The 25,238-nt window shown below is 39.8% G+C and overlaps 2 protein-coding genes across 11 annotated transcripts in view; both read left to right on the plus strand.

The window, feature by feature from the left end:
• The window catches only part of CR2 (complement C3d receptor 2), a 34,182-nt gene extending 26,258 nt beyond the window's left edge, over positions 1 to 7,924 (plus strand). For 7 of the 9 annotated variants that reach the window (XM_047076758.1, XM_047076762.1, XM_047076754.1 and 4 more), the window contains 4 exons: positions 442 to 465; positions 1,557 to 1,632; positions 5,897 to 6,005; positions 7,180 to 7,924. In XM_047076758.1, coding sequence (XP_046932714.1) covers positions 442 to 465; positions 1,557 to 1,632; positions 5,897 to 5,990 — 194 coding nt within the window. In that variant the 3' untranslated portion in view covers positions 5,991 to 6,005; positions 7,180 to 7,924. The other 2 variants (XM_047076755.1, XM_047076757.1) reach the window with 2 other exon arrangements.
• Positions 7,925 to 11,725: 3,801 nt separating this feature from the next.
• Positions 11,726 to 25,238, plus strand: part of CR1L (complement C3b/C4b receptor 1 like) — a 62,431-nt gene continuing 48,918 nt past the window's right edge. Inside the window, exons 1-4 of one of the 2 annotated variants that reach the window (XR_006961592.1) lie at positions 11,726 to 11,899; positions 16,844 to 17,023; positions 17,662 to 17,761; positions 24,203 to 24,288. Coding sequence is in view for 1 of the 2 variants with exons in the window: in XM_047076763.1 (XP_046932719.1) it covers positions 11,782 to 11,899; positions 16,844 to 17,023; positions 17,662 to 17,761; positions 24,203 to 24,288 (484 nt within the window). In the remaining variant the exon portion in view is untranslated. The remainder of the gene's footprint in view (positions 11,900 to 16,843; positions 17,024 to 17,661; positions 17,762 to 24,202; positions 24,289 to 25,238) is intronic. The other variant, XM_047076763.1, reaches the window with a different exon arrangement.

Consider the following 25,238-nt stretch of genomic DNA (forward strand, 5'->3'; position numbering starts at 1 on the left):
TTGTTTTATAACCACTTACCAATTGGACAACGGTGAACATTGTTGTTATGCCAACTAAGGGCGTTCGTTCACCTGTTACAAACTATATGGTTCACCTCTGACAACTCTCTACGGTGAACAACCTGTTAGAATTAATGATAAATATCAACAGCTAATATCTGCATTGTAACCTGAGAAGTCTCTGATTATGAAATTGACTATGTTGGTTTTTTCGTTCAGGAACTACCCCGACTTAAAGTGAATTTTTTTTTTTTAAAGTCCAGTGAGTTGTCACATAAAAAATGAAGCGTGATTATAATCCAGGGTCCCATCACATCTTTTTTAAGTGGATTTTGAGAGAGTGGAGCTGAATGTTAACTTTGGGGACATGACCATGGGACTTTGGGCTGCACTGAAGCATGCAACTAGACTAATACTTTCATGGTTCTGTATTCTCTTTAGCCTCACTTGCTCCTCTTCTTTCTGGTAAGTTTTCTTAAATACTTGAATTAAATCTCTAATGATTTTTTTAAGTTTATTTATTTATTTTGAGAGAGCCAGAGCATGTGGGAGGGGCAGAGAGGAAGTGGGAGAGAGAGAATCCCAAGCAGGCTCTGCACTGTCAGTACAGCGACCGATGTGGAGCTCAGACCCATGAACCATGAGATCATGACCTGAGCCGAAAGCAAGAGTCGGACGCTTACCCGACTGAGCCACCCAGGCGCCCCTCTAATGTTTTATAAAAAATATGTAAGTCGTGCCTGGGTGGCGTCCCACTTCGGCTCAAGTTATGATCTCGCGGTTCGTGAGTTCGAGCCCTGTGCTGGGCTCTGTGCTGACAGCTTGGAGGCTGGAGCCTGCTTCAGATTCTCCCTCTCTCTCTGCCCCTCCCCTGTTTGTGCTCGCTTTCTCTCTCTCTCTCTCTCAAAAATGAATAAACATTTTTTAAAAATATGAGTGTATTTTGAGGCCCTATATCCTGCCTGTTATTTTTTTTTTCACTTTAAGTCCTAGGAAATTATCCTTTTTGCTGTTTTAAGGCTCTATTAATGTGTCCTCCATATTACACACTGACACTTCTGCATCGAGTTGAATAAATGGTTTAAACAGCCAGCTATTCCAAGTTTTTAACCTGAAAGTGTAGTTTATATTAACTTCTGGTCATTTGCATGATTCGGTACTATCAAATAGGTTGGCTTATTCTGCAGCGGCCAAATATATTTCACAGCTGAGTTATGCTGTTTGACCAAGTCGGGGGACCCCGCTGTCCTGAGCTCCTCATATTATCCCAGCAACGAGAATATTGCTAATAAAACTGAAAGGAGACACAAACGTGACTGGAGCCCTGTGGTCACATGCTCAGTGCTTTAGATTAAATGTGGGCTGGACTGAATCAAAAAAACCCCACTTAATCCCAAGTATGATTATTTAGGAATTCGGTGTTTATATGGCTGAGAAAGGATAGGTATAAAATCACATAACATTCCCCCCACACACTAGGAATAGCCCTGCAATGACTTCAAAACAATACAGGTCACACTTTTCTGGCATTTGATACTTGCTGTTTTGTTTTCTAGGTCTTTCTGCAGGCTCAGTACTTCTTATATTCTTGATTGGTGTCACCTTATGCACGATATTAAAACACAGAGAACGGTAAGTTCATTGCACGCTTGACCAAAAGGCACAAAAGGTTTTGGCTTCTTGCCTGAAACTAAATTCAGAAGCGCAAGTTATATGCCATGAATATTGTAGTGTGATCACTGGAGTAAGGGATCTTGTGTGGGTCCCTTGTCCTCTCAAGGGCTCTTGAGAGGAAGCCCCCTCTGTAAGAACTTAAAAAAATCATCAAACGCTTACTTTATTTGAATGATGTTTATTCGGGTGATATACTATTTAAAAAATCTAGAAAATTAAAATTTGAAAAATCGCAGTGGTAACAACTGCAGATATTTTGGTATATTCCTATCTGATCTTTCTCTTACTTTCTTTCTCTTTTTCTCTCTTTAACTGAAATTTTGGCATGACAGTCTCCCATCTAAATTTTTAAAATTTGGCCTTTATCTTTTGTATCGTATGTTTTCTTTTTAGTTACTTAACAGCAGATTGTTCTATGTATTTCTGTATTGTAGAAATTTTAGGTTGCTTCCACATTTACTTTGATAATAAATAAAGATACAACAAACCCCTTTGAATAAAACCTTTTTGAATAAAACCTTTCCCCCATCTACTTATTTCTGTAGCACAGATGTCTAGAATTACTAAGAGTATGAACATCTAAGGTGCTTAATAAATACTGCCCAATGACTTTCCAAAAAGTTTGCTCTAACTTGACCAAACATTGAATAATTAATGTATTTTGGATGTGTTGTGTTTCTGGACTTTTTTTTCCTGCTATATTGACTTATCTGTTCTTCTATCACAAATCACTTTGTGTTTAATTAGTATAGTTTTATACTGTTCTAATATACGGCAGGGCAAGAATTCCCTTGCTATAATTTTTACTATTTTCTTTTCTATTGTCTTCTGTTTATTCTTACCAGCCGACTTTTAGATCATTTGCCATTTCCAAAAACAACATATGTTGTGATTACACTTAAGTCTATAGATTAGTGGGTGAGAAATTGGCATCTTTTTCTGTAATGTGTTCCTCTTCAGAAGCATCGTAGGCCTTTCTATTCGTTCAAGTGATCTTTTCTTCCACTTGGTTGTTGTTTTCATGACTACTTTTAAATATATTACTAGGTTTTCTGTGTTTTGTTATATTATGTTTTATTATCCAGAGATTAGATCTAGTTTTATTTTTAACTTATTAAAGTTTTAAAATATTTTAATCTATAATGTAATATTGACTGCCATAGTAGGTTATGTGCTATTTGGTGGGTGCACAAAGCAAATGGTCAAGTCACAGAGAATGTGTAGCAGAAAAAAAAATTCCATGGTGAACAAAATGTTTCAAAAGCGCCTCAAGAAACTGTAGACCAGGAGAGAAAGGCTTTCCTGGAAAGAGTAAGCGAGCAGTTTGAGTGAAAGCCCAGAGGCTTGTCATTCCATCATGTGTTATGAGAACTACGCAAGCAATCTGACACAACTGGGACATGGTGACTGAAGGAAAAGGCAGCATAGATTTAGGTGGAGAGATGGTGTAAAAGACCCCTCTAACCCATAAATCTTGTATCAAAATATTCTGATAAGCGCAAAGGATACCTTTTTAGCAAATGAGACCATCAGATGTCAGCCTAGGGATGGTCTGTGTGCATAGGTTCTTGAATCTCTGTATGTGCCAGTGTTAAAGAAGATAATCAGGTGAAGCCTTACCACGTCTCAGGTAACCTCTAGTGTGTGTGTGTGTGGGGGGGGGTGACCACGTCATGTCACCCCAAACATGTCACCCATAAACTCCAGCAACATTACTTTCACATGCTAAGTCACTTGGATCTATCAGGGCTGACGCACTGTTCACCGTTGTAAAATGCCTGATGGAGGCATTAGACGTGACGGGGTTACGCTGAACCTCTGTAACGATGACATCTATGAACCTGAGTGCTTTGTTCTGAGCCTGGCGGGGCCTGAGCACCGCAGGTCCTACAAGGATCTACAACTGTGATATACTTTAGCCTGTAGTGTTTACCAGAATACGGACCATATAGCCCTCATTTTGTCAATGACTTCAGGAAATAAAAAGGGTGTTCTGTGACCAAATAACATGCGTTATTTTTCTCATGAAGATTCACAATGACCATGAGAATATTTAAAGCCCTACAACGAAGAAGCCTGTTTCATTTTATTTTCAAACCGGAGTTCCCCAAATTAATTGGACTGGAGAACTCTTTCTCAACTAATGCTTGAGCATCCCATGGAACTAATGTTCCATTGAACAGTCACTGGGAAATCTAGAGAGGTGGGCAGTAGCTAGATCACCAAAAGCCTTGCATACCATGACAGAGGAGTTGGTGGGTATCCCGTCAGATCTTGAGCAAGGTAATAATATGTTCAGATACGCATTTTCAAAAGAAGGGCAGGATTGGGCTTCCAACCAAAGCAGCCATGGTGGGGATCGGGAGGATGGAATAGATAGAAGAGGTATCGTCACTATTTAGAAGAGAGGATTTCTGGGACTTAGTGACTTGCCAAATGCGGGCAGAAGGGAGAGAAAAAGAATGACTCATGTGGAGTGGATCACCAAAAGAGGAGAGAGGCAGTTTTGTGGAGAAAGGGGAGTTCACTTTGGGGGCACTCACGATGCAGGACGCAAGAGAGGGACTTGGACTCCGGCAGGTGACATTTAGATCACATTTGAAGCCTTGAGACCAAAAAGAACATAAAAGGTAAGAATAGGGATGAAAATGGACCTCAGAAGGACAGTAATGCTTAAAAGGGAGGAGAAGAAGGGACAGTCAGAAGACAGAAGGAGTAGTCTCACAGAATCAAGGGAGAAAAGGGTCTCAAAAAAGAAAAATAGGGATGTCAGTCACATGGCTTTCCTCACAGGAAGTTCAAAGATAATTTTAGCCAAGAGTAATTAGAAATTTAAATAAATAGAAAATGTGGTCTCTATCACTTTCCTTCATACCACTAATTTTGTTATCAGAGAGTCACATGTGTAGGAAAATTGGCAAACTTTAGGAATGCCTATAAGCTCAAATAATTTATAATGTTCCAGGCAGATTATTTAGTTTATGAATGGGACTATATCATGTACTATACTGAAGCACCTCCACTGATATAAACCAAACCTATATATTAAACTCCATTCCTAAGCATCACTCGTTTTATTTCCAATTTGTAACTGACTTCAATTTATTTTCTGATAGTTGATCTAGACGTTTGAGCTGCCTTAAATACTTTCTGTAAACGAGATAAATAATCGGGCACTTAGAAATTTTGCCTAAGTAACAAAACTAAATATTTTCTAAAATGTTTATTTTGAGAGAAAGAGTTTGCGCAAGGGTAAGGGGCGGAGAAAGAAAAAATCCCAAGCCGGCCCCACGTTGTCAGCTGTCAGCGCAGAGCCCAAGGCGGAGCTCGATCAAACTGTGAGATCTTGACCTGAGCCGAAATCAAGAGTCAGATGCTCAACTGACTGAGCCCCCCAGGCGCCGCGAAATTAAATATTTTTTAAAGCCACCCAAACATTTGAGAGAGACCACTCTTCTTCTCTAGACATCTAAGATCTTTTAATGAAACCTAAATCTCACATAGACCTAAAAATTACCATTGTATAATATTCTTGACGCCTCTATCTATAAGCTGACGTCTTAAATATGGTAGTAAGTGACATGCTCTGAGTAACCTTAGCAGAAATCATTCTTTGGTAATTCTGTAATACTTTATTTCAGAGTGCTACCTGATAATGTGATCACATTTTCATGTCTCTTGCTAATTTTGGCCAAGGGGTTTTAGGAGCACAGTGAAGTGTGTGGGCTTTCAAAGTGTAAAAGTAAAAATGTCCTCTTAAAAATTATCTCAAGCTTTTAGTGCTGTAAGACTACAGAAGGATTCGGAATTTAACACCAAATATGAAAACTTTCCTTTCAGTTAGACTGGAAGACTGTGTCCCACAAAGGTAAATTTATGGTCATGTCCTAAAATTAAAGCTTCTTTTTTTAATTTATTTTTTCAAACTGAGGATCATAGTTCTAAGTTATTGAGGGTCCTCGATCCGAGGGAAGGCAACCTTGTACCAACTTTTGATTTGGACACTTAGCATCCTAGCAAGTTATTTATTTTTAAGGGCCTTTCCAAATAATAGGGGTTATAGTGATCATCTCATATGATACTTAGGACATCAAAATGAACCCATTCATGAAAAGTACTTATCACGTGATGGGAATTACAGAAAACAAACAACTATGACATGTTTATAGTAATCATGGCCAATGAGTAAAGAGTTTACTTTTTTCTTCCTTTTTCCATTTAGGAATTATTATACAAACAAAAGCCCTATAGAAGGAGATCTTCATTTAGAAACACAAGAAGTCTATTCTATTGATCCATACAACCCGGCAAGCTAATCAGAAGACAAACTGGTATCTAATGAAATTGAAATATTTTTATTCACCCATCCGTCAAAATGCCTTCAGTTTGTATTTGTCAATAAGTATAGTACTAAATGAGTATGGTTGTATTGCACAAGTCTTCAGCAATCATGCCCAGAAATTGTTAACTTACCTACTTCGTATTGCCAAACTAATGCCATGGGTTCTTTTCAGTTCATTCATCCATTCAACAAATACTAAATACATAGTATAACAATTAAGGGAAGAGAAAAGGTCCACATGCCGGACCTTGAGTCCTTCCACATCCACAGTCATGGAGTATGAGAGGGAACCTCGGTATTATTTTGAGATAATACTCACTTTTCATGCCTTGTCTCAGTCCCCGCTACAACAGTGAAAAGGATTATCTCCAAATAATACCCAGGTGAGCATACACTATCCAAGGTGAGAGACGCAAAGCTGAACTATTGGCTAGGGTCTCAGGATCAGTAATGGGCAGAGGCTGAATTCAAACTCAAATCTACATTCAAATTGCTTTCTCTTACATAATCTATAAAATACAAAAATAAACCCCTTTGCCCGCTTGGAACTTATTTACAACAAAAAATAGACAAAACAATAGAACAAAAAATAGAAAACAATAGAATATAGAATAGAAAACAGAAATAGGAATATAGAAATAGAAATAGAAAACAATAGAACAAAATAAAAAACAATAGAACAAAAAATACACATCGACTTATCATAGTGTGAGAGTAAGTACCTTAAACAAGATACAGAAAAACTGGTATGGTAGCTAAGAAAGCCAAGATTACCTACTGCTGGTGAACCATGGAAAGAGGAAAGAGAACAGCGGAGACCCGGCCAGAGTGATACCTAAATCCAAACCGCTAGGGGTCCCAAGTAAAACTAGTTTATAAATAATTTGTTGAATGAATGCATGAATGAGAAAGAATGATACCATTGCTTGGATTTCTATCTCATTACTTATTACTTATCAACATAAAATTTAATTATTATTTGCTTCAGATCCTGTTTCTGAAGAAGGGATCTCTTGATAGAAAGTGTCTTCTAAGAGGCTTGATGCTCTATCGGTTATAGCACAGTTGGGGGAGAGAGAGAATGTTAACGTTCTCATTATGTAAATTTTGAGTCACATCACTGCTCTTCCTGCTGCCCCCTGAACAGAAATTCTCTATTGCAGTGTGCCTTGTTTGGATCCTACTGAACATCAGTTGGGACGAAACGATTTTAATATCAGCCAGTCTATGAGTATGGTCTCAACATCAGTGAAATGACTTCATAAGCTATGATTTCCCATATGCACTTTCTCTCAAGCAGAACAAAGAAAGTTTGCTTGATAATAAAGATGGGATCCCCGTCTCACCGCCACACTCTCTTCAAGGACTTTTTGACGCCTCCCCTGTGATGTGCCTGGAGCCTGGCTATGGCTACAAACAACAGAACTCCATAAGTGTCACCATTTTAATTAAGGAAGGTGCTAAAAGGCGCTGCCCTCCTATCTCGACCCTTCTTTTGTAATCAGCATACTTACTGTCACCATATATTTTTGGTTCTAGAGTGGTTTTAACTATTTAAGCAAAGGAGAGACGATTTCATGCAGTTATGATGGGCATTCTTCTGTTGGGAAGTCTAATTTTATTTTAATAGTAGCATCTTGCTCTCATATGGTTAAACATTTCACCAGTATTTCCGCTTGTTTTGAGGGTTGTTGTTCTTTTTCCACAGTGTATACTTTGCCTTTCCATAATCACTCAGCAATTCCAATTTGCACATTTTTTTTTTCGTTATAGGAGTCAAGTTTTCACTGTAAGGTTTTGGTGTACAATTCAGGCTTTGGATATTTCCTTGGCAGTTCTGTCAAAGCTCTGTGTCCTTTAATAATGTGTACAGTGGTTACTCAAATAAATTTTATCTTTTAACAAAAACATTTGCCTTACAGGATTTTTTTTTCCTTAGAGTCAATGAACTCTTAGAGTTTTTGTTTTTCGTTTTTTGTTTTTAATTTTAATTGCAGTTAGTTAAGGTTTCTAGAGTTCCTGATCTAACATTTATACATTCTGGATCTTCCCACTTTGTTGTTTTAGCCGACTTGCAACCCACAAACTCCATTCCCTCATCCTCAAGATATTCTCTATTCGTCCAGACAATGCCTTTCCCTAGCCCCCTGCCACCACACTCGAAATCCAGCTGACAATTTTCCTTGTTCTAGCATTTATACTATTGACAAAATAAAACCTTGCTCCGTGGCTACCACAAATTTCTCTTGCCATCCTCTCCTAGACTATGTATTCTGTTTGGCATCTTTTTTGTTTTCGTTTTAAAATATACATAACATAAAATTTAGAATCTTAACCATTTTCCAATGTCCAGTTCATAAATGTTTGCATATTCATTATTGTGCAACAGATTTCTAGACCTTTCTCATCTTAGAACATTGAAATGCTCTATCCATTAAACAATAACTCTACATTCCCCTCTTCCTCCAGCCCTCAGAAACCACTACTCTACCTTCTGTTCCTATGAATTTGACTACTTTAGATACCTCCTATATGTGGAATCCTACCATGTTTGTCTGATTTATTTCACTCAGCATAACGTCAACTTTTCTCCATGGGTAGCATGTGTCAGAATCTCCTTCCTTTTTCAGACTGAATGATATTTCATTGCTTGTATATATCACATTTAGTTCATTCATCTGTCAGTGGACATTTGGGCTGTTTTCATGACTACCGTACATAATGCTACTATGAACATGCGTGTGCAAATAGCTCTTCAATTCAATTCATTGCTTTCAATTCAATTCAATTCATTGCTTTCAATTCAATTCAATTCATTGCTTTCAATTCGTTAGACACATACCCAAAACTGGGATGCTGTTCAGCATCTTTTATTCAGTCATAATCAGTACTATTTTCATTCCTCCAAATTATCCGTCCACGCACCTCAAGCCATCTATTCTACTTTGTCTCTATTCTCCTTCTCTTAGGAGCTGATGAAAGCATCACAGGGTAACTGGGTCAACCTCCTCTCCCTCCACCTCTGTCACTTCACCCAAATACTTGTGTCCAGCTTGTACAGCTTCCTTAGCTTCTGTGAGTATGGGGATGGTAACAGGAGTAACGGCAGAGAAGGCTGCTCTGAGCTGAGAACTAGACCTTCAAGAAAGGGGGTGAGAAAGCAGATGTCAGGAAATCAGTGCAAAAGGAAGTGGTAATGGGTGGTCTAATATCTGCTACTATATCTTCCCACCCCCATCCCCCTCCCTTCTCTACAGCATTTGACGGTTGCAATTATTCCACTCTCCACACAACTCATTCCAACTCTTGCTTTACATACAACTGACTCTTATTTTAACTAACTTTTAAATCTGGGGTCCTTAGGGACCACAGACCTCCAAAGGTTTATGGCTAGAACTAAATTTCAATATAGCCGCTTTCCTTTGTAATCCTAGGTATTCTATTTTGTGCATTAAAAAGATTAATTCTAGGGGCACCTGGGTGGCTCAGTCGGTTAAGCGTCCGACTTCCGCTCAGGTCATGATCTCACGGTTTGTGAGTTCAAGTCTCACATCGGGCTCTGTGCTGACAGCTCGGAGCCTGGAGCCTGCTTCGGATTCTGTGTCTCCTTCTCTCTCTGCCCCTCCCCTGCTCTCTCTCTCTCTCTCTCTCTCTCAATATAAATAAACATGTAAAAAAATTAAAAATTAATTCTGGAGGCACCTGGGTGGCTCAGTTGGCTAAGTGTCCAACTCTCAATTTTGGCTTAGGTCATGATCTCACAGTTCTTGAGATCAAGCCCTGCAACAGGCTCCACATTGACAGCTCAGAGCACGCTTGGGATTCTCTCTCTCTCCCTCTCCCCCCCTCACACACTCTCTCAAAATAAATAAATGAACATTAAGAAAAAATAATTCTGAGAAGGGGTCCAAAGGCTCAGCCAAAGAGACAAATGGGTCCACCATACACAAAAATATTAAAAACCATGAACCACATGTGAACCACATCTAAATGTTTCCATCCTGATCTTCCTATCATTTATTCTACACCCATGTTCTCCCTTAAGAGTGCCATCAATTCCTGAGGTTTTGACCCTCTGCCACCCATTTCCTTTTCAAAAGGCCTCTTGCTGGACATCTCTGGAGGTCCGGTTTCATAATCAAACTATATTCCCAATATTTTCCTAGAACACTCTCACATTTCCTGGCTCTCACTAAAACTCCATCTGTCTCATGCCCCCAAGTCTTTCTCAGGTTTTAAAAAAAAAAAAAAAATCCTTTGACACTCTCTCTTTAAAAAAAAAAAAGTTTATTTTTGAGAGAGAGCACGTGAGCTGGGGAGGGGCAGAGGATCCAAAGTGATGCCGGGCTTGAACTCACAAACCGTGAGGTCATGACCTGAGCCAAAGGCTGACACTTTACCAGCTGAGCCACCTGGGTGCCCCAACATACTCTCCCTTGATCAAGTTACCCTCTCTCTCCTGTATGTTTCCTACTGGTGCTGCAACAAGTTACTTTGTAGCTGGAAATGACTCAGATGTATTCTTTTACCAGCCTGGAGGTCAGGAGGCCAAATGAATCCTACAGAGCTAAGACCAAGGTGCTGCCTTTTCCAGCATCTAGAGGTGGCTGTCATTCAGTTCGGCTCATGGCAGCACCTCTCCAGTCTCTGCTCCGGTCATTGCCTTCTCTCACTCTGATCCAGTGCCTCCCTTTCATAAGGACCCGTGTGATAACACTGCCCACCTGGATAATCCAGGGTAATCTCCCACCTCAAAGCCCTTAACTCAATCACATTTGCAAACCCCCTCTTGCCGCCTAAGATAACATAGTCACTGGTCTGGGGATTAGGATGTGGGCATCTTTGGGGTCATTATTCAACCCATCACACACACCCATTTCTCTCACCCTTGAATTCTTAACCCCCTGCTCCAAATGCATCCTTCCCCCACGTTTTTGTTCATTTCAACAAATAGCACCATCATTCATTTTGAATCCGGAGGCTAATTCAGGATTCAAGGCTAATTCTCTTTCTCAGCACTAACTTTAAGAAAGGAAGTAACCAAAATCCAATGCATGAATAAATTCTGTTCATTCTGCCTCCAGTTTCTTAATTGTCCACTTTACCTCCAGTCAAGGCCACCATCAAATCTCACCTGGATGATGGCAAAACCTCCTTGCTGGTCAGCCCCATTCACTATCGCCTTATTCCAAGCCAGTCTCCCCGCCGTATAGACAATTATGTTTAAAATGTAAATCTGATTAGGTCAGCTAAAAAAAAAATTTTTCCGGTGGCTTGGTATTTCTCAATTCAACTTAAAGGAATTAGTTCCTGGTATTTCCTACATACTGTACGTGTTGCCCCAAACGGTGGCTTTCACACAAGGAGCAGGCATTTCGTTTGCTGACCTATTCACGCGGATTCTTGACCAGGGGAAAAGTCGTGCGGAGGCGTTGGAAAGCTGAGCAGCCAGATTCCACCGCCTTTATCCGGAGCCGCCCAGCCTCCACGCGGACGACATCAAGGAAACGAAGCATCACCAGCTTCTGCTCCTGCGGAGGGCTCCCGATGGTGGTCGTGGGAGCGAAACTCGTTAGAAACGATGCAAATTAGTAGTAAACAGGCCCTCGCCCCTTAAGGGGAAGCTGCGGTCAAAGTCTTCTTTCCGCCCCTCCCAGCTGCGCTCTCCACACTCCGCAGCGCTGGGAGCGAGCGCGTTGCCTCTCATCTCCCCGCTGCGCTCTCTGCTGCGCTTTCCCTCGAGGTCGCACCTCTTCCTGGAGAGGATGGGAGCCTCTTGTCGGAGGAGCCCGCAGCCTCTCGGGCCGCCGGCGCCCCCTCTCTCCCGCTCCGGAGGAGCCCTCCTCGCGGTTCTGCTGCTGCTCACGCTGCCGGCGGCCTGGGGTGAGACTCGGGGCTGGGCGCTGGGTGGGGCGAGAAGGCAGGGGGACTCTCAGATCCCCGCCCATGCCGGGACCCTGGTGGCTCTGGGTGATCCCCTCTGCCGGGGCTTGTGTTGTGCCACCGCCCGGGAGCGCGCAGGTGCCGAGCAGGTGCAGAGCAGGTGCAGCAGGAAATTTCTCTGCCTTTGTCTGTTAACAAAGGCCGGCGAGAGAGGAGCGTAGTGCTGATTGCAGCCAAGAAACGGGGGCTGGAAATACGACCAACTTGGGTTCTAATCCTAGCAAGTTCTTAAGTGTGAGGAAGGTTCCTGCACCTGCCCGAGTCCGTTTCCTTTTCTGTGTGGTGTGAACCCGGATTTCTACCTCGTGGTGTTGTTACCTAAATGGCATGAAGTGTGTCCAGGGGTCTAACACAGAGCCTGTCACTTAAGTTCTTTCCTCCAGCCATTCTTTCTGAACTTTGTGCGTGAGGGTGTTTGGACAAGGAGTCCTGCCGGTGGAGTTTTCACCGTAAACTGCCTTGCATCTGGTTGGATGCGCCCCACTCACACCCCAAACCACCACCTGCACCTATTGAGCGCCAACGTGTGAAGAAGTCCCACGGGGTTGGAAGAGCCAGCGAAGTTCCAGAACCCTCAGTGTCACTAGTCGCAGATAGAAGGGAAGTGGAGAGATGTTTTCACAGTGTGGCAGTGTGGTCATGTGTTTTAGTAGTAGTAGAAAATAAAGCCTGTTATAACTGATGGGAAATTTTGAGGTGGCATCTTCCCTTCCTTCCTTCCTTTTAAATAGGTAACCATTTTCACTTTGAACCCTTCTCTTCTTATTTTTGGCTTTCTGAGAAGGCTTAGTTGCTTGGACTCATTGGTAAAACCTCTCCGTTGAAATGAGAGTCCTAATTATTTTTGTCCAGCCTCTTCTTGACCAAGTGACTTTGTTCTCTGTTGTCGCTAGACACTGTGTGTTCATTGTTTGTGCCGTCTAAGAGAGTAAGGAAAAAGGAAAACCAAGTTTCCACTGAAGTCATTACTAATAGACGTCCTAAAGTAACCAACCAGGTGAAGAAACGTGATAAAGCCGAAAGTTTTATTACTAGAAGAGAAGCAAGCCAAGTGTATTAAGCAATCTGTGGTCAATGAGTAGAAATTTTTGTGAACCTTTTGAGTATATTTGTGTCTCTTCTTACTGGAATGTTAATTGCAAAAAAAAAATATTTACTAAGGTTATCATAATAACCTGAAAATGTGAAACAGCTTAGTAATTTCCTTGCCAAAGGAATTTAGGTAAAGAAAATGTTTATGGAATGCTGACAGTGTGCACAGCACTTCGGACTTTATGAGAGAGCTATTTCTCCAAGGTGCATTCATGTAGAAGCTGTGTGGTGGAGTTTTATGAACTTTTCTTAATTAGGAGGCCTGGGTTCTGTTTTTTTCAGCCGCTACTTACTATCTGTCGGCCTGGAGCCCAGCAAGCCAGTCACATCCCTGACTTTCAGTGTCCATACATAGAAAATGAACATAGTCGACATCCTGCCATATGAGAGGACTGTTGTGAAAATCAAATGAGGTAGTGTATGTGACAGTGTTTTTTGTAACCTGAAAAGCCCCTGTAGATCTGAGAAACATGAGTAGGACCTTCCTTGACAAGAGCCTAAAGACCACAGCATGACTCAAAAGGGGGACATCTCAGCTTTGATGATCAGAGAAGGCAGAGGGCAAGGAGCATGGCGCTCGCAGCATTTAAGGAGTGAATCCAAATTGGACATGCGGATTCACCCGGATAGTTATTTCACATACACACAGGAGCACACTCAGGGTACTAGGGCAGTGTGGAGCATAGGACGGACTCTGGCGCCCTCACCTGGTCCTTGGGGCAGATCTCACTCTGTTGCCGTGCTGTGTAAAGACGCAAGGTAGAAAAGATGGCAAGTCCAGTGGCTTTCTGTGAATTGTCACCTATTTCAGTTTACATGTGTTCAGATGAGCAGGTTTATGGTTTATATTACCTCGTTTTATCTAATATAACCTCTGTGATCGCACAAGTAACTTTGAAGTGTTTCCACATAGAAACAGAATGAAGATAATTCTAGTAAGGCCAACTTAAGCAAACAAGACAATCCCTTCCACGCATGGACACACGCAGACATGCGCACACAGACACACGCAGGCACACACATATCCAAGCTCTTTGTCAGAGACACTAAGAGGAAGAAACATTGTCAGTCTAATCACAAGTGACCAGAAGTTCACAAAATAAAACGAGAAAATGTCAAGACTACTTGAAATGAACATCCACCTTGTGAACAGAGAAACTCATTGACTATTTTGTCCCTTTAGACATTAATTAATGATTATATTAAGTCATCATGATTAGCAAAGCATTTAAAATGTTTATTTCATCTCTATCGCGTATTTTAAAATTTCTATTTATGTATAACATGTGATATTATATAGTTTTATAAATATAAAATTATCACATATATTTAAATATATTTACTATTTTAATATATAATATATGTGATATAGTTCTTTTATATAACAATGTTATATAAATTATGTTATATTTATATATATATAACATGACTTTACAATTTGTTATATAATTAACATATATAATTACATCATATGCATGTGAAATTTATTAAGCTGTATAATATGAATATAATTTAATGTGTAGTATTAAGTTGTTATAGTTTGTATATATAGTTTATAAGTAATTTATAATACACATTAATCTGTATAATAGATATAGTATATATTATATATTATAATATAATAAATTAATATGTTATATATAACAATATTCCAAACTATATATTATAATACATAATATTATATATTACATTAGATTATATAATATACCAAATATAATATGTAGTATATACTAATATTATAAAATATATAAATATTTTAAAATATTAAATATAAATACATTAATTTTTTTTAATGCATGCTTTTTTTCCTTAACTGATGAAGGTGTTTTAATAAAACATTTGCAGACATTTGCAGATCTTTTCATAAAAGAGTAGAATCTGCAGACTGGAGACCAGAGTGTGCCCCAGGTTGACAGTTCATGTTTGAACAGAGGCATGGAAGTAATAAGTAAATTGTTTTTCTAGCACAGAATAAATCAATCTGCCTTGAATGGAAAGTTTGGATTGGGAGTATTTCAATGTGGACTGGGTCACCCAAGACAAAACCACAGCGAGATGATTGTATACACCCACTAGAATAGCTAAAATGTTAAAAATTGAGCATACAGTGTTGGCAATAAGATGAACTAACTGGAATGACTTCCAACTCCTTTGGAAAACAGTTTGGCAGTTTCTTAAAAAGTTAAACACAAATGTGTCATACGACTGAGCATTTTACCCCTAGGTATTTACTCAAGAGATGTGAAAGCATGCGACCACACAAAGACTTCTATAGAATTTTCACAGTGGCTTCACTTGTAATAGCCCACAACTGGAAACAATCCAAATAACCTCCAGCAGCTAAAGAGATGAACTAAATTAAGTATTTTTGTACAACTGAATATTACCGAGCAAAAAGAAATAATTTTTTTTTAAATGCAACAACCCGGATAAATCTCAAAATAAGCTTTCTGTGTAAAAGCTAGACCAAAAGAAAAGAAAAAAAAAAAAAAAGTACCAACTGAGTGATGTGGTTTATATGAAATTCTAGAAGGTCAAATCAGTCTGTTGTAAGAGGAAGCAGTTCGGAGATCACCTAGAGGAGGAGGTGGAGAGATGGATGCATTACAAAGGGACGTGAGGAAATTAGAGGGAGCCTGATGGAAGTGTTTGTTATTTCCATTGTGGTAATAGTTTCATGGGGCATACATGTGTCAAAAGTCATCAAATTGAATACTCCAAATACTTTTCAGTTATTGTATTTAATATACTGTAAAGCTATGCGGAAGAGGGTTTTTTTTTAATAAATTAGAGTAGATCTTGAGTTTATGGAGTTCACGTTAATATATTTATTATAGAACAAATAGGATAAATAATTTATTTATTATAGGATAAATAAGATAAATAATTTGAAGGATTGGAAATGAAGGAGGAAAAGGAAGCTAGGTCAAGCTTTCTCTAGTGAGGATTCATACATTCTTTTTTATTTGGGTTATTATCCATATTTGCATTTTTACTTTTGCCTCACAGCTAGTAAGTAGAAGTTCAAGTTCAGATCGATATGAATCCAGTTCCTAACACTATACACCATTATATTCTGTATTAGTTTCTTATTACTGCTGTTACAAATTACCACAAGCTTAATGAACCAACTTCAGTTCAGGTCATGATCTCACAGTTTGCAAGTTCAAGCCCCACATCGGGTTCACTGCTGTCAGTGCAGATTCCCTTTGGATTTTTTGTTGCCCTCTCTCTGCCCCTGCCCCACAGGAGCTCTCCCTCTCCCAAAAATAAATAAAAATTTAAAAATTTTTTAAATAATAAAAATTAAAAATTTGAAAAAACAAAACCGACAGATTTCCAAACCTAGAATAAAATGATATTTTTCCAACAGGTATTTCTTCTTGATTACATACTATTTGACTGTAAATATTATTTTTATTACCTTAACTTAAACCTATTAGGCCTGAAGGGGAGATAGCTGAGTCTAGTATTTAAATACACACACACACACACACACACACACACACACACATATATATACACACACACACATATATATATACATACACATACACACATATATATATATTTAACTCTTAATTGCCTTCAAAATAGCAACGACTTTCTAAGTGAGTAGATGCTGATTTAAAAAGTTCATATCTAAGATCGCTACTAAGGGAAGCAATCATTTTACCATAATTACAGTATTCTTCTTCTTTGATCACATCCATGAAGCTTATTGGAGAAAAACAGACAGCAGAGTAGAAGTTTCTCCATTAACTTTGATGCCACTGTGGTCTTGGTCTCCAGGTAATTGCAAAGCCCCGGCACAGCTCCCGTTTGCCAGGCCTACAGAACCGATTGAGAAGTTTGAGTTTCCCATTGGGGCATCTTTGAACTACATATGCCGCCCTGGTTACTACAAGAAACAGTTCCGTATCACCTGCCAAGAGAACTTGACCTGGTCAAGTGCTGAAAACAAATGTGAACGTAAGTACCTTTAGACTGAGAATTCCACTGTGTCAAACGTCCATAAGAGCTGATTCAATTGTTCAGGTTTTGGAACCAAGATGCATATGACTTAATAAGTTTGCCTAAAAGGGATTGCAGATGTGAGAGTTATTCTTTGCGTCCTATCTTCCTATTGCTTTGATTTCCTGACACCTTCATTACAAGTTTGATTCATGAGAAATGACTATCACAAGGCATGACTGAGGGAAAACCTCCATTCAGTAGGGGTTCCCCGTTGTCACCACTGAAACTGAGTAACGAGTGACTTGGGAAAGGAAAGAGAAGTGTAGGCGGGGAGAAAATCCCACACTTCGAGACCCTGATTTACACTGGTTGAATTACAAAGTGAACACTTTGGGAATAAGGGAAGTTTACATTTTTCTGGGAGGCACAGTATGAGGATGAGGTAGATCTGGAGGGAGGCTCTTTTTGAAAGTGGTGCTTAGTGGGTGGCTGGTCCTAAGGCAGTCTTGTAAGTGTCTTCAAGGGGGCAAAGCCTTGGAACTACAAATGCTTTTCAGTAAAGGTTGGGACAGCCAGTTGGGATCTTACGTACTTACTAAGAGAAGTTTGGAGTGTTCGATGTCCGGTCCCCAAATTCTACTTCTTTCCCATAGGTAAATCATGTGGAACTCCTCCAGAACTCATAAATGGCAGAATGACCATAGACGGAGACACCAAGTTTGGATCAACTGTTAATTATGCTTGTAATGAAGGGTGAGTCTAGTGCCAAGCATCACTGTTTGGGACGACAGTTCCGGAATTGTAGCACCAATCTCTAAGCAATAGTCTTAGAAAGTCTACCTGCCTATTAAAAACACAGCAATAAGAGAGGTGCCCGGGTGGCTCAGTTGGTTAAGCTTCTGACTCTTGGTTTTGGCTCAGGTCATGATCCCGATATCATGAGTCCGAGCCCTACCTCGGGCTCTGCTCTGATGCTGAAAAGCCTGTTTGAGATTCTCTCTCTCACCCTCTCTCTCTCTGCCCCTCCCCTGCTCTCTCTCTCTCTCTCAAAATAAATATTTTAAAAAAAGAGGTTAAAAAGACAGTAATAAGATTTCTAAATAGAAGTGGTGGCTTGAATCCAGGCATTCAACTCTGCCTGAAATGACTAAACAAATATTGGAAAAATAGGAAAAAACCTATATCCGTGCTAGAAACCTGGGGGTGGAGAGGAAAGATGCCTACTGCACAACCAATTAATGTACCTAAAACCAAGCGAAACATTCATTAAATGGGAAGGACCAGCTCTCTAAAGAAGCAAATGGAACAAACATTAGTTGATCCATGCATATATTCTTGCCCCAAAGCACCAAGAACTAGAGATGTTGGACTGAGAAGTGGGAAAGAATGATTTGTTTGGGATGATGGAGCTGAATGGTAGACAGGCAAATTTCAATTGTTAGAGCCCCTCTCCAGAAACGCACACAGTGCAGAAATCTTGCTGTGGGCATATTCTTGGCTTATCCTGAAGGGAGACAACCAATTCAGGAAAGAAGTAGAGAGACTGCTTTACCATAGATCTTAACTTTTGCTTTGTTTTTATTATTTATTGCTCACTTAAAATACATTTACTATAGCATAAGCAATAACAATAAAATGAACTTCGGCGTATACACTACCTACCTTAAGAAACATTGCTAGTACCTTGGAAGCCTCCTATGTGCCTTTTCCAATTCCCATTCTACCTCCAACATCTGTGTGGAAGTAACGACCATCCCGAATTTTGTGTGGTTCGTTCCCTTCCATTTGCTCCCCTTCTCTCCCATACATACTCCAAGTCAGTTTCTATTTAGCTTTCCCTAGTTTAAGCTTTATGTCACTGGCATGATACGCTATGTACTTCTCTTCAACTGGCTTTTCTATTTAACAGTTTGTTTTTGCCACTTATCTATGTGGTTGTGGTTAATTCATTTTCACTTGGGAGAGTATTTCCTTATGTGGGTATGCCACAATTTATTTTTTCTTGCTTGTTATATTTGGATTGTTGCCAGTTTGTTTTACTTTGTTTTGTTTTGGCTACTCTAAGCATTCCTGATATGAATATACATGCCTCCTAGCGCACATGTACCAAAGTTTCCTTAGGACAGTGGATTTCAAACTTCTCTTACCATGATCCACAGCTAAGAAATGTAGTTTTATAACGCACACACACACACACACACACACACATCACACACAATTTTAATATAAATTAAAAGTTATTGAAAACTTCTTACCACTTCTAATCAACATTGTACTGGAGGTTCAAGCCAGGACAATTAATCAAGAAAAAGAAGCAAAAGGCATCCAATTTGGAAGGAAGGATTAAAACAGTTTCTGTTTGGGGGCACCTGGGTGGCTCAGTCAGTTAAGAATCCGACTTCAGCTCAGGTCATGATCTCACAGTTCATGGGTTTGAGCCCCGCATTGGACTCTGTGCTGACAGCTCAGAGCCTGGAGCCTGCTTCGGATTCTGTGTCTCCCCCTCTCTCTGTCCTTCCCCTGCTCATGCTCTCTCACTCTCTCTCTCAAAAATAAACAAACATTAAAAAATTTAAATAAATAACTGTTTGAAAATGATGTGTTTTGTATAGAAAATCCTAAGGAATGTACACACACACACACACACACGCACACACACCAAAAAACCTATTACAGCTAATAAATAGTTCAACAAGATTCAGGATATCAGACCAATACACAAAATTAAATTGCATTTTTATACTCTAGCAATAAACAATCTGAGAATGAAGTTAAGAAACCAATTCCACTTACAATAACATCAAAAAAATAAAATCACTTAGAAATAAACTGCACCAAAGAAGTATAAAATTATACACTGAAGATTATGAAATATTTTGGAAAACAAAATGAAAGAGGATCTACATAAATGGAAATATATTCTATATTCATAGATTGGATGACTTAATATTGCTAGTGTTATAATAATATTGAATATTATAGAATTATAGAATATTGACTTCACCAAATTGACCCGCAGATTTAATACAATCCCTATAAATTCCAGCATCCTTTTGCAGAAATCGACAAGTTCATCCTGAAATTCTTATGGAAGTGCAAGGCACCCATACAGTCAAAAAAAAAATCTTGAAAAAGCAGAACTTCTCAATTTCAAAACTTACTATAAACCTACAGCAATCCAGAATGTGTGATACTGACATAAGGACAGATGTACAGATCAATAGAACAGAATTGGGAATCCAGAAGTAAAACCATACATTTATCATCGACTATTTTGCACCAAGGCACCAAAACTGTTCAAAGGTAAAAGAAGAATCTTTTCAACAACTGGGCCTGGGGCAACTGAATAACCAAATACAAAAGAGTGAAGGAGGAGGAATGCATGTCATGAATTGCACTAACAGATTAAACCTGAAATGTTGGAGGAACCCAACTCAGTCTGGAAGTATAATAAATATTTTCTATATACTGCTAGATCTGTTTTATAATATTTTATTTCAGATTTTTTTCCTTTTTATTCTCATAAGTATGATAGGCCTCATAATTTCCCATTCTCATGCTGTCCTTGTCTGGCTTTATAACCAATTTATCCTCATAAAATGAGCAGAGTGTGTTTCTTTTCTAAAGCAGGCTTGATCTATCAATTTTTTTTCCAATTTCCTCTTGTATTTCTGGGTTTTGTTTTATATATTTGAGGCTATGTAATTAGGTGCATACACATTTAATACTTCCATATCTTCCAAGAGCATTAAAACTTATGTCGATTGCAAGAACTTCCAGTTCCAGGACACGATGGGCAGACTCACTTTTCTCTGCGTCTCTCTATGTAGCTAAATACCCTGGGAACTGTTCAACACGTAACCATGAAAGGACCACAAAAGGTGGAAAGGAGATGGGCTGGAGGACTATAAAACGTAAAGAGTGACCCCGTAGTGAGGTCCCTGGATTTCCTTTTTATCTCCAAGACTGGGTGCTTGGAAGGAACGCAACCCTGAATATTCAGCAGGCAGGAAGAGAGGGAGAGAGAAGCCTGTTCTCTGGTCAAAGGGCTGGGAAAAGGGAAGCTTAGTGGGGAGGTGGTGGGGAGACATGTTGATGGCAATAGTGGTCCAATCTGCCCAGCTTAGCAGCATAAGCAGAAATCAGGGATGGGGTCAGGGGAGTGTCTCTCCTTCTCGGAGAAGCCCTGAGAAGCAGCAGGTCCCCAGGTCACCAGCAGCTGTATCAGTGGTAGAACCTGGGCTTCAGTCCCAATGACAATTTTATCTAATGCCCCACACCAGCCAGCAGCAGTGAGCTCTCTTCTGCCGGTGGTGACGGCGTCAACGGAGCCCAGTTGGCGAGACCTAGACTTCAACCCAGCAGCAGAAAGGGAACCAGGTTCGGGGTTTCCTCCTCCTCCATGCAGTAGGAGAGAGCCTCCCAGACCCATGACTCCTGGTTCTCCACCCAGCAGCAAAATGCAGCCTAGATAGGGGCTTCCCTCCCCTGGTGGCCACAACACAAAACGAAGGGGGAGCTCCCCCCTCCCCAGATAGCCAGAGAACAGGCCAGGGAGGTTCCTCTCCATGCAAGGGTTGAACATCTCTCACGCCTCACCTAGTGGTACCAGGCAGGTCAGAGAAGCGCCTCCGCCGTCCCAGGCAGTGTCAGCAGGGATGCGGAGCCAGGAGAATAAAGCCGACCAGAATAGCCCTGCAAGACTGGAAAATGCAATTGTCGTTGGAACTAAAGCCCACAAAAATAGGCCAGAATCTACACACTACCCTAAAGAGAGCGGTTACGTGCTAAACTTGATTTCACTAAGAGCAAGAGTCGCTTAACACAATATCCCAAGTGTTAGGATCCAAGAGAAAAATCACGTGTCACATCAAGAACCAGGGAAATCGCAGCTTGACTGAGAAGGGATAATCAATACCAGTAAGGATGCCAATGCCAAGATGAGTCAGATGTTGGAACTATCGAACGAAGATTTTAAAGCAGCCTTCATAAAATCGCTTCAATAAGTAATTACAAATTCCCTTGAGAAAAATCTTAAAGGCAAGCAGCCTTCATAAAATCGCTTCAATAAGTAATTACAAATTCCCTTGAGAAAAATCTTAAAGGCAAGCAAAGAGAAAGGACACACTACCTATAGGGGAACACAATTTGAATGGCAGTGGGTTTACTATCTGAAAATATGGAGGCAAGAAGGAAGTGGCACACCTTTTCCAAATACGAAAGAAAAGAACTTATTAACTGTGAACTCCATGTCTTTAAAAATATTAATCGCATACCTGGAATAAATCCCAGTTGGCTATTGTATATGATTCTTTTTATGTACTGTTGGGTTTGATTTGTTAATACTTTATTGAAGTTTTTTTACCGTCTATAAAATGTTAGCAAATCAAACCTAGTAAGGCATTAAAAAAATTGCCTACAGTGACCGCAGTGGAAACTACTCCGGGTATGCAAGACAGATTCAACATCCAAAAATCAATCAACATAATCAACTATATTAACAGGCTAAAGAGGAGAAAATTTTTAATATTTTAGAAGGGTTTTATGTATGTATTTTAAGAGAGAGAGAGAGCGGAAGAGGGGCAGAGGGAGAAGGAGAGAGAGAATCCCGAGCGGGCTCCACACTGTTAGCATAGAGCCCGATGTGGGTTCTAGCTGGTGAACTGTGAGATCATGACCTGAGCTGAAATTGAGTCAGACACTTAATCGACTGATCCACCCAAGCTCATATTAATTTGTATGCTCAAAGTAGAAAATATATATGCTCATATCAACGGTCCCAGAAATTGCAGTTGACAAAGTCCAATAACAAATCATGGTAAAAACTCACAGCAAGTTAGGGATGGAATTGAACAAGTCTGAAATCAAGGTGTAAGCAGGTTGGTTCCTACTGGAGGCTCTAAGGAAGAATTTATTCCATGCTTTTCCCCTAGCTTCTGGTGGTTACCAGCAGTCCTTGGTATAACTTGGCTATAAACACATCTCTCCATCTCTGCCTCTGTCTGGCTTTGCCTCACATGACTTTGCCTCTGTATGTGTTACCTTTGTCTTCCCTCTGTGTGTCTCTTTGTCCAAACTTCCTTCTTCCTTTGAGGACACCAGTCATTGGAGTAGGGCCCCCGCTAATCCAGTGTGACCTCATCCTAACTCTGTTACATCCGCCACAAACTTATTTCCAAATAAAGTCAGATTCTGAGGTTTCAGGACGTAAATTTAGAGGCATACTATTGAATCCAGAATGGACATGAATGGACATGTCATTGAAGAGAATATGTGATGTAAGTACATGAACATATATTCAGCTTCATTAGCTATTAGGAGAATGCAAACTAAAACAACACGGGGGTGGGGGGGGCGCGCCTGGGTGGCTCAATTGGGTGAGCGTCCGACTCTTTGGATACATGTCATTTTACATTGGTCCAAGCCCGTAGAATGTCCAACACCAAGAGTGAACCCTGATGTAAACTATGGACTTGAGATGATAATGATGTGTCCACGTAGCTTCATCAATTGCAACAAATTGTACCATTCTGGTGGGGGATGTTGGTAATGTGGGAGGTTGTGCATGTGTGTGGAAAGGGAGTATATGGTAAATCCCTGTACCTTCTGGTCAATATTTCTGTAAACTTGAATCTCCTCTTAAAAATAGTCTGTATAAAAAAAAAATTGCATAGATGTAAATACACATGCACCCCTCACACAAATTAGCACAAATAAAACTGAGGAAATTTGAACCAAATTGGCAGATCATACCTATGCCAATGTCCTGGTTGTAATATTCTACTATAGTTTTGCAAGAGATTATCATTGGGGGAGATATTCCACGTTTATGGAACGCTTGGAATAGTTTGTGGCATACTAAGTGGGAATTTCTGCCTTGACCATTTTAAATATGAAATCAGTGTTGGACTTTTGTTGTTCTGTTTGGATTTCCTTTGGTTTGAGGTTGATGAATCTTAAATACTGTAGGTTTCTACAAAAGCGTGGCTTAAAGTAGAGAGAGCCCATTTAGTTGAGAAGGCATGAAGAAAAAAATTTAAAGTCCAAATGAAGACATAAACTTTGGGAAAGTGATAGTACTATGACAAATGGAAATTGTCCTTCTGAATTCTCCAAGATTGCGATCTCTAGTAAGTAGCAATATAAGTAGGAAAATGAACAGGGAATATAACATTCATTCTTCTTTATCTTTAGATACCGACTCATTGGTCAGCCCTCTAGCACGTGCCTCATCTCGGGCAATACTGTCGTCTGGGATAACAACCCACCTACTTGTGAAAGTGAGTTGAGATATTCTTTCCTGTTACCTTCACCAATGGATTCTAAGTTTCCTCCTGGAGTTGTAAAAATCTTAATTGAATTCCTTTTGTGCATTCTGTCCCTCAATCCCTAGGGGGGTTCTGGCAACTGTTTCCTTAAATGTTTCCTTATCCCAGGATGTACCTTTTCTGAATCTGGGGACTTAAATGCAGAAAAGCCTTCAAACTTTACTTTTACTTCAAATAATTTGGAATTATGTTGACTGTACCACCCCCAGTATAACAATCATTCTGCTTGGCAAATTAGTGAAGATTTTTTTTTAAGTGTTACTCTCGAAGGTTGGTGAAGCTGTGTATGAATCAACACTTTCATGTACCTAGAGTTACACAAAACCTCTTGAAGGGTACCATGTACTGTGACCCTCAAAAGTGGGCATCTATTTTGACCCAGTTCTTAGAACTTACGCTTGGGAAATAAACACAGACTTTTACTAGGAATTCACTGTAAACGTTTCATTGTTGCATTCTTTATAATGGCAAAAATGTTAAAGTAACCTAAATGTTTCAAATCATGGTCTGGAAAGTACTGGAAGGAGTCATGTTAATAATGACTATGGAGAATTCCCTAAGAAACATAAAATCAGAGTTAGAAGAAATACCAGCCATGCACCAGAATATTATTCAGCCATTAAAAAAAAGGGGGGGGGGTCACCTGGGTGGCTCAGCTGGTTAAGCTTGGGACTTCAGCTCAGGTCATGATGTTACAGTTTGTGGGTTTGAGCCTCTCCATCAGGCTCTGTGCTGACAGCTTCAGATTCTGTGTCTCCTCTCTCTCTGCCCCTTCCCAACTCTTTCTCTCTCTATCTATCTCAAAAATAAATAAGCATTAAAAAAAAAAGATGTCATGGAAAAGCACTTCATGACATGTAAAGATGTTAATTATATATTTTATGTGAAAAAAATAGGTGACA

Source organism: Lynx rufus, unplaced genomic scaffold (genome assembly GCF_022079265.1).
Source record: "Lynx rufus isolate CCGP_SWC_20201006 ecotype Redwood Valley unplaced genomic scaffold, mLynRuf1.p SCAF_15, whole genome shotgun sequence".
NCBI lineage: Eukaryota > Metazoa > Chordata > Mammalia > Carnivora > Felidae > Lynx > Lynx rufus.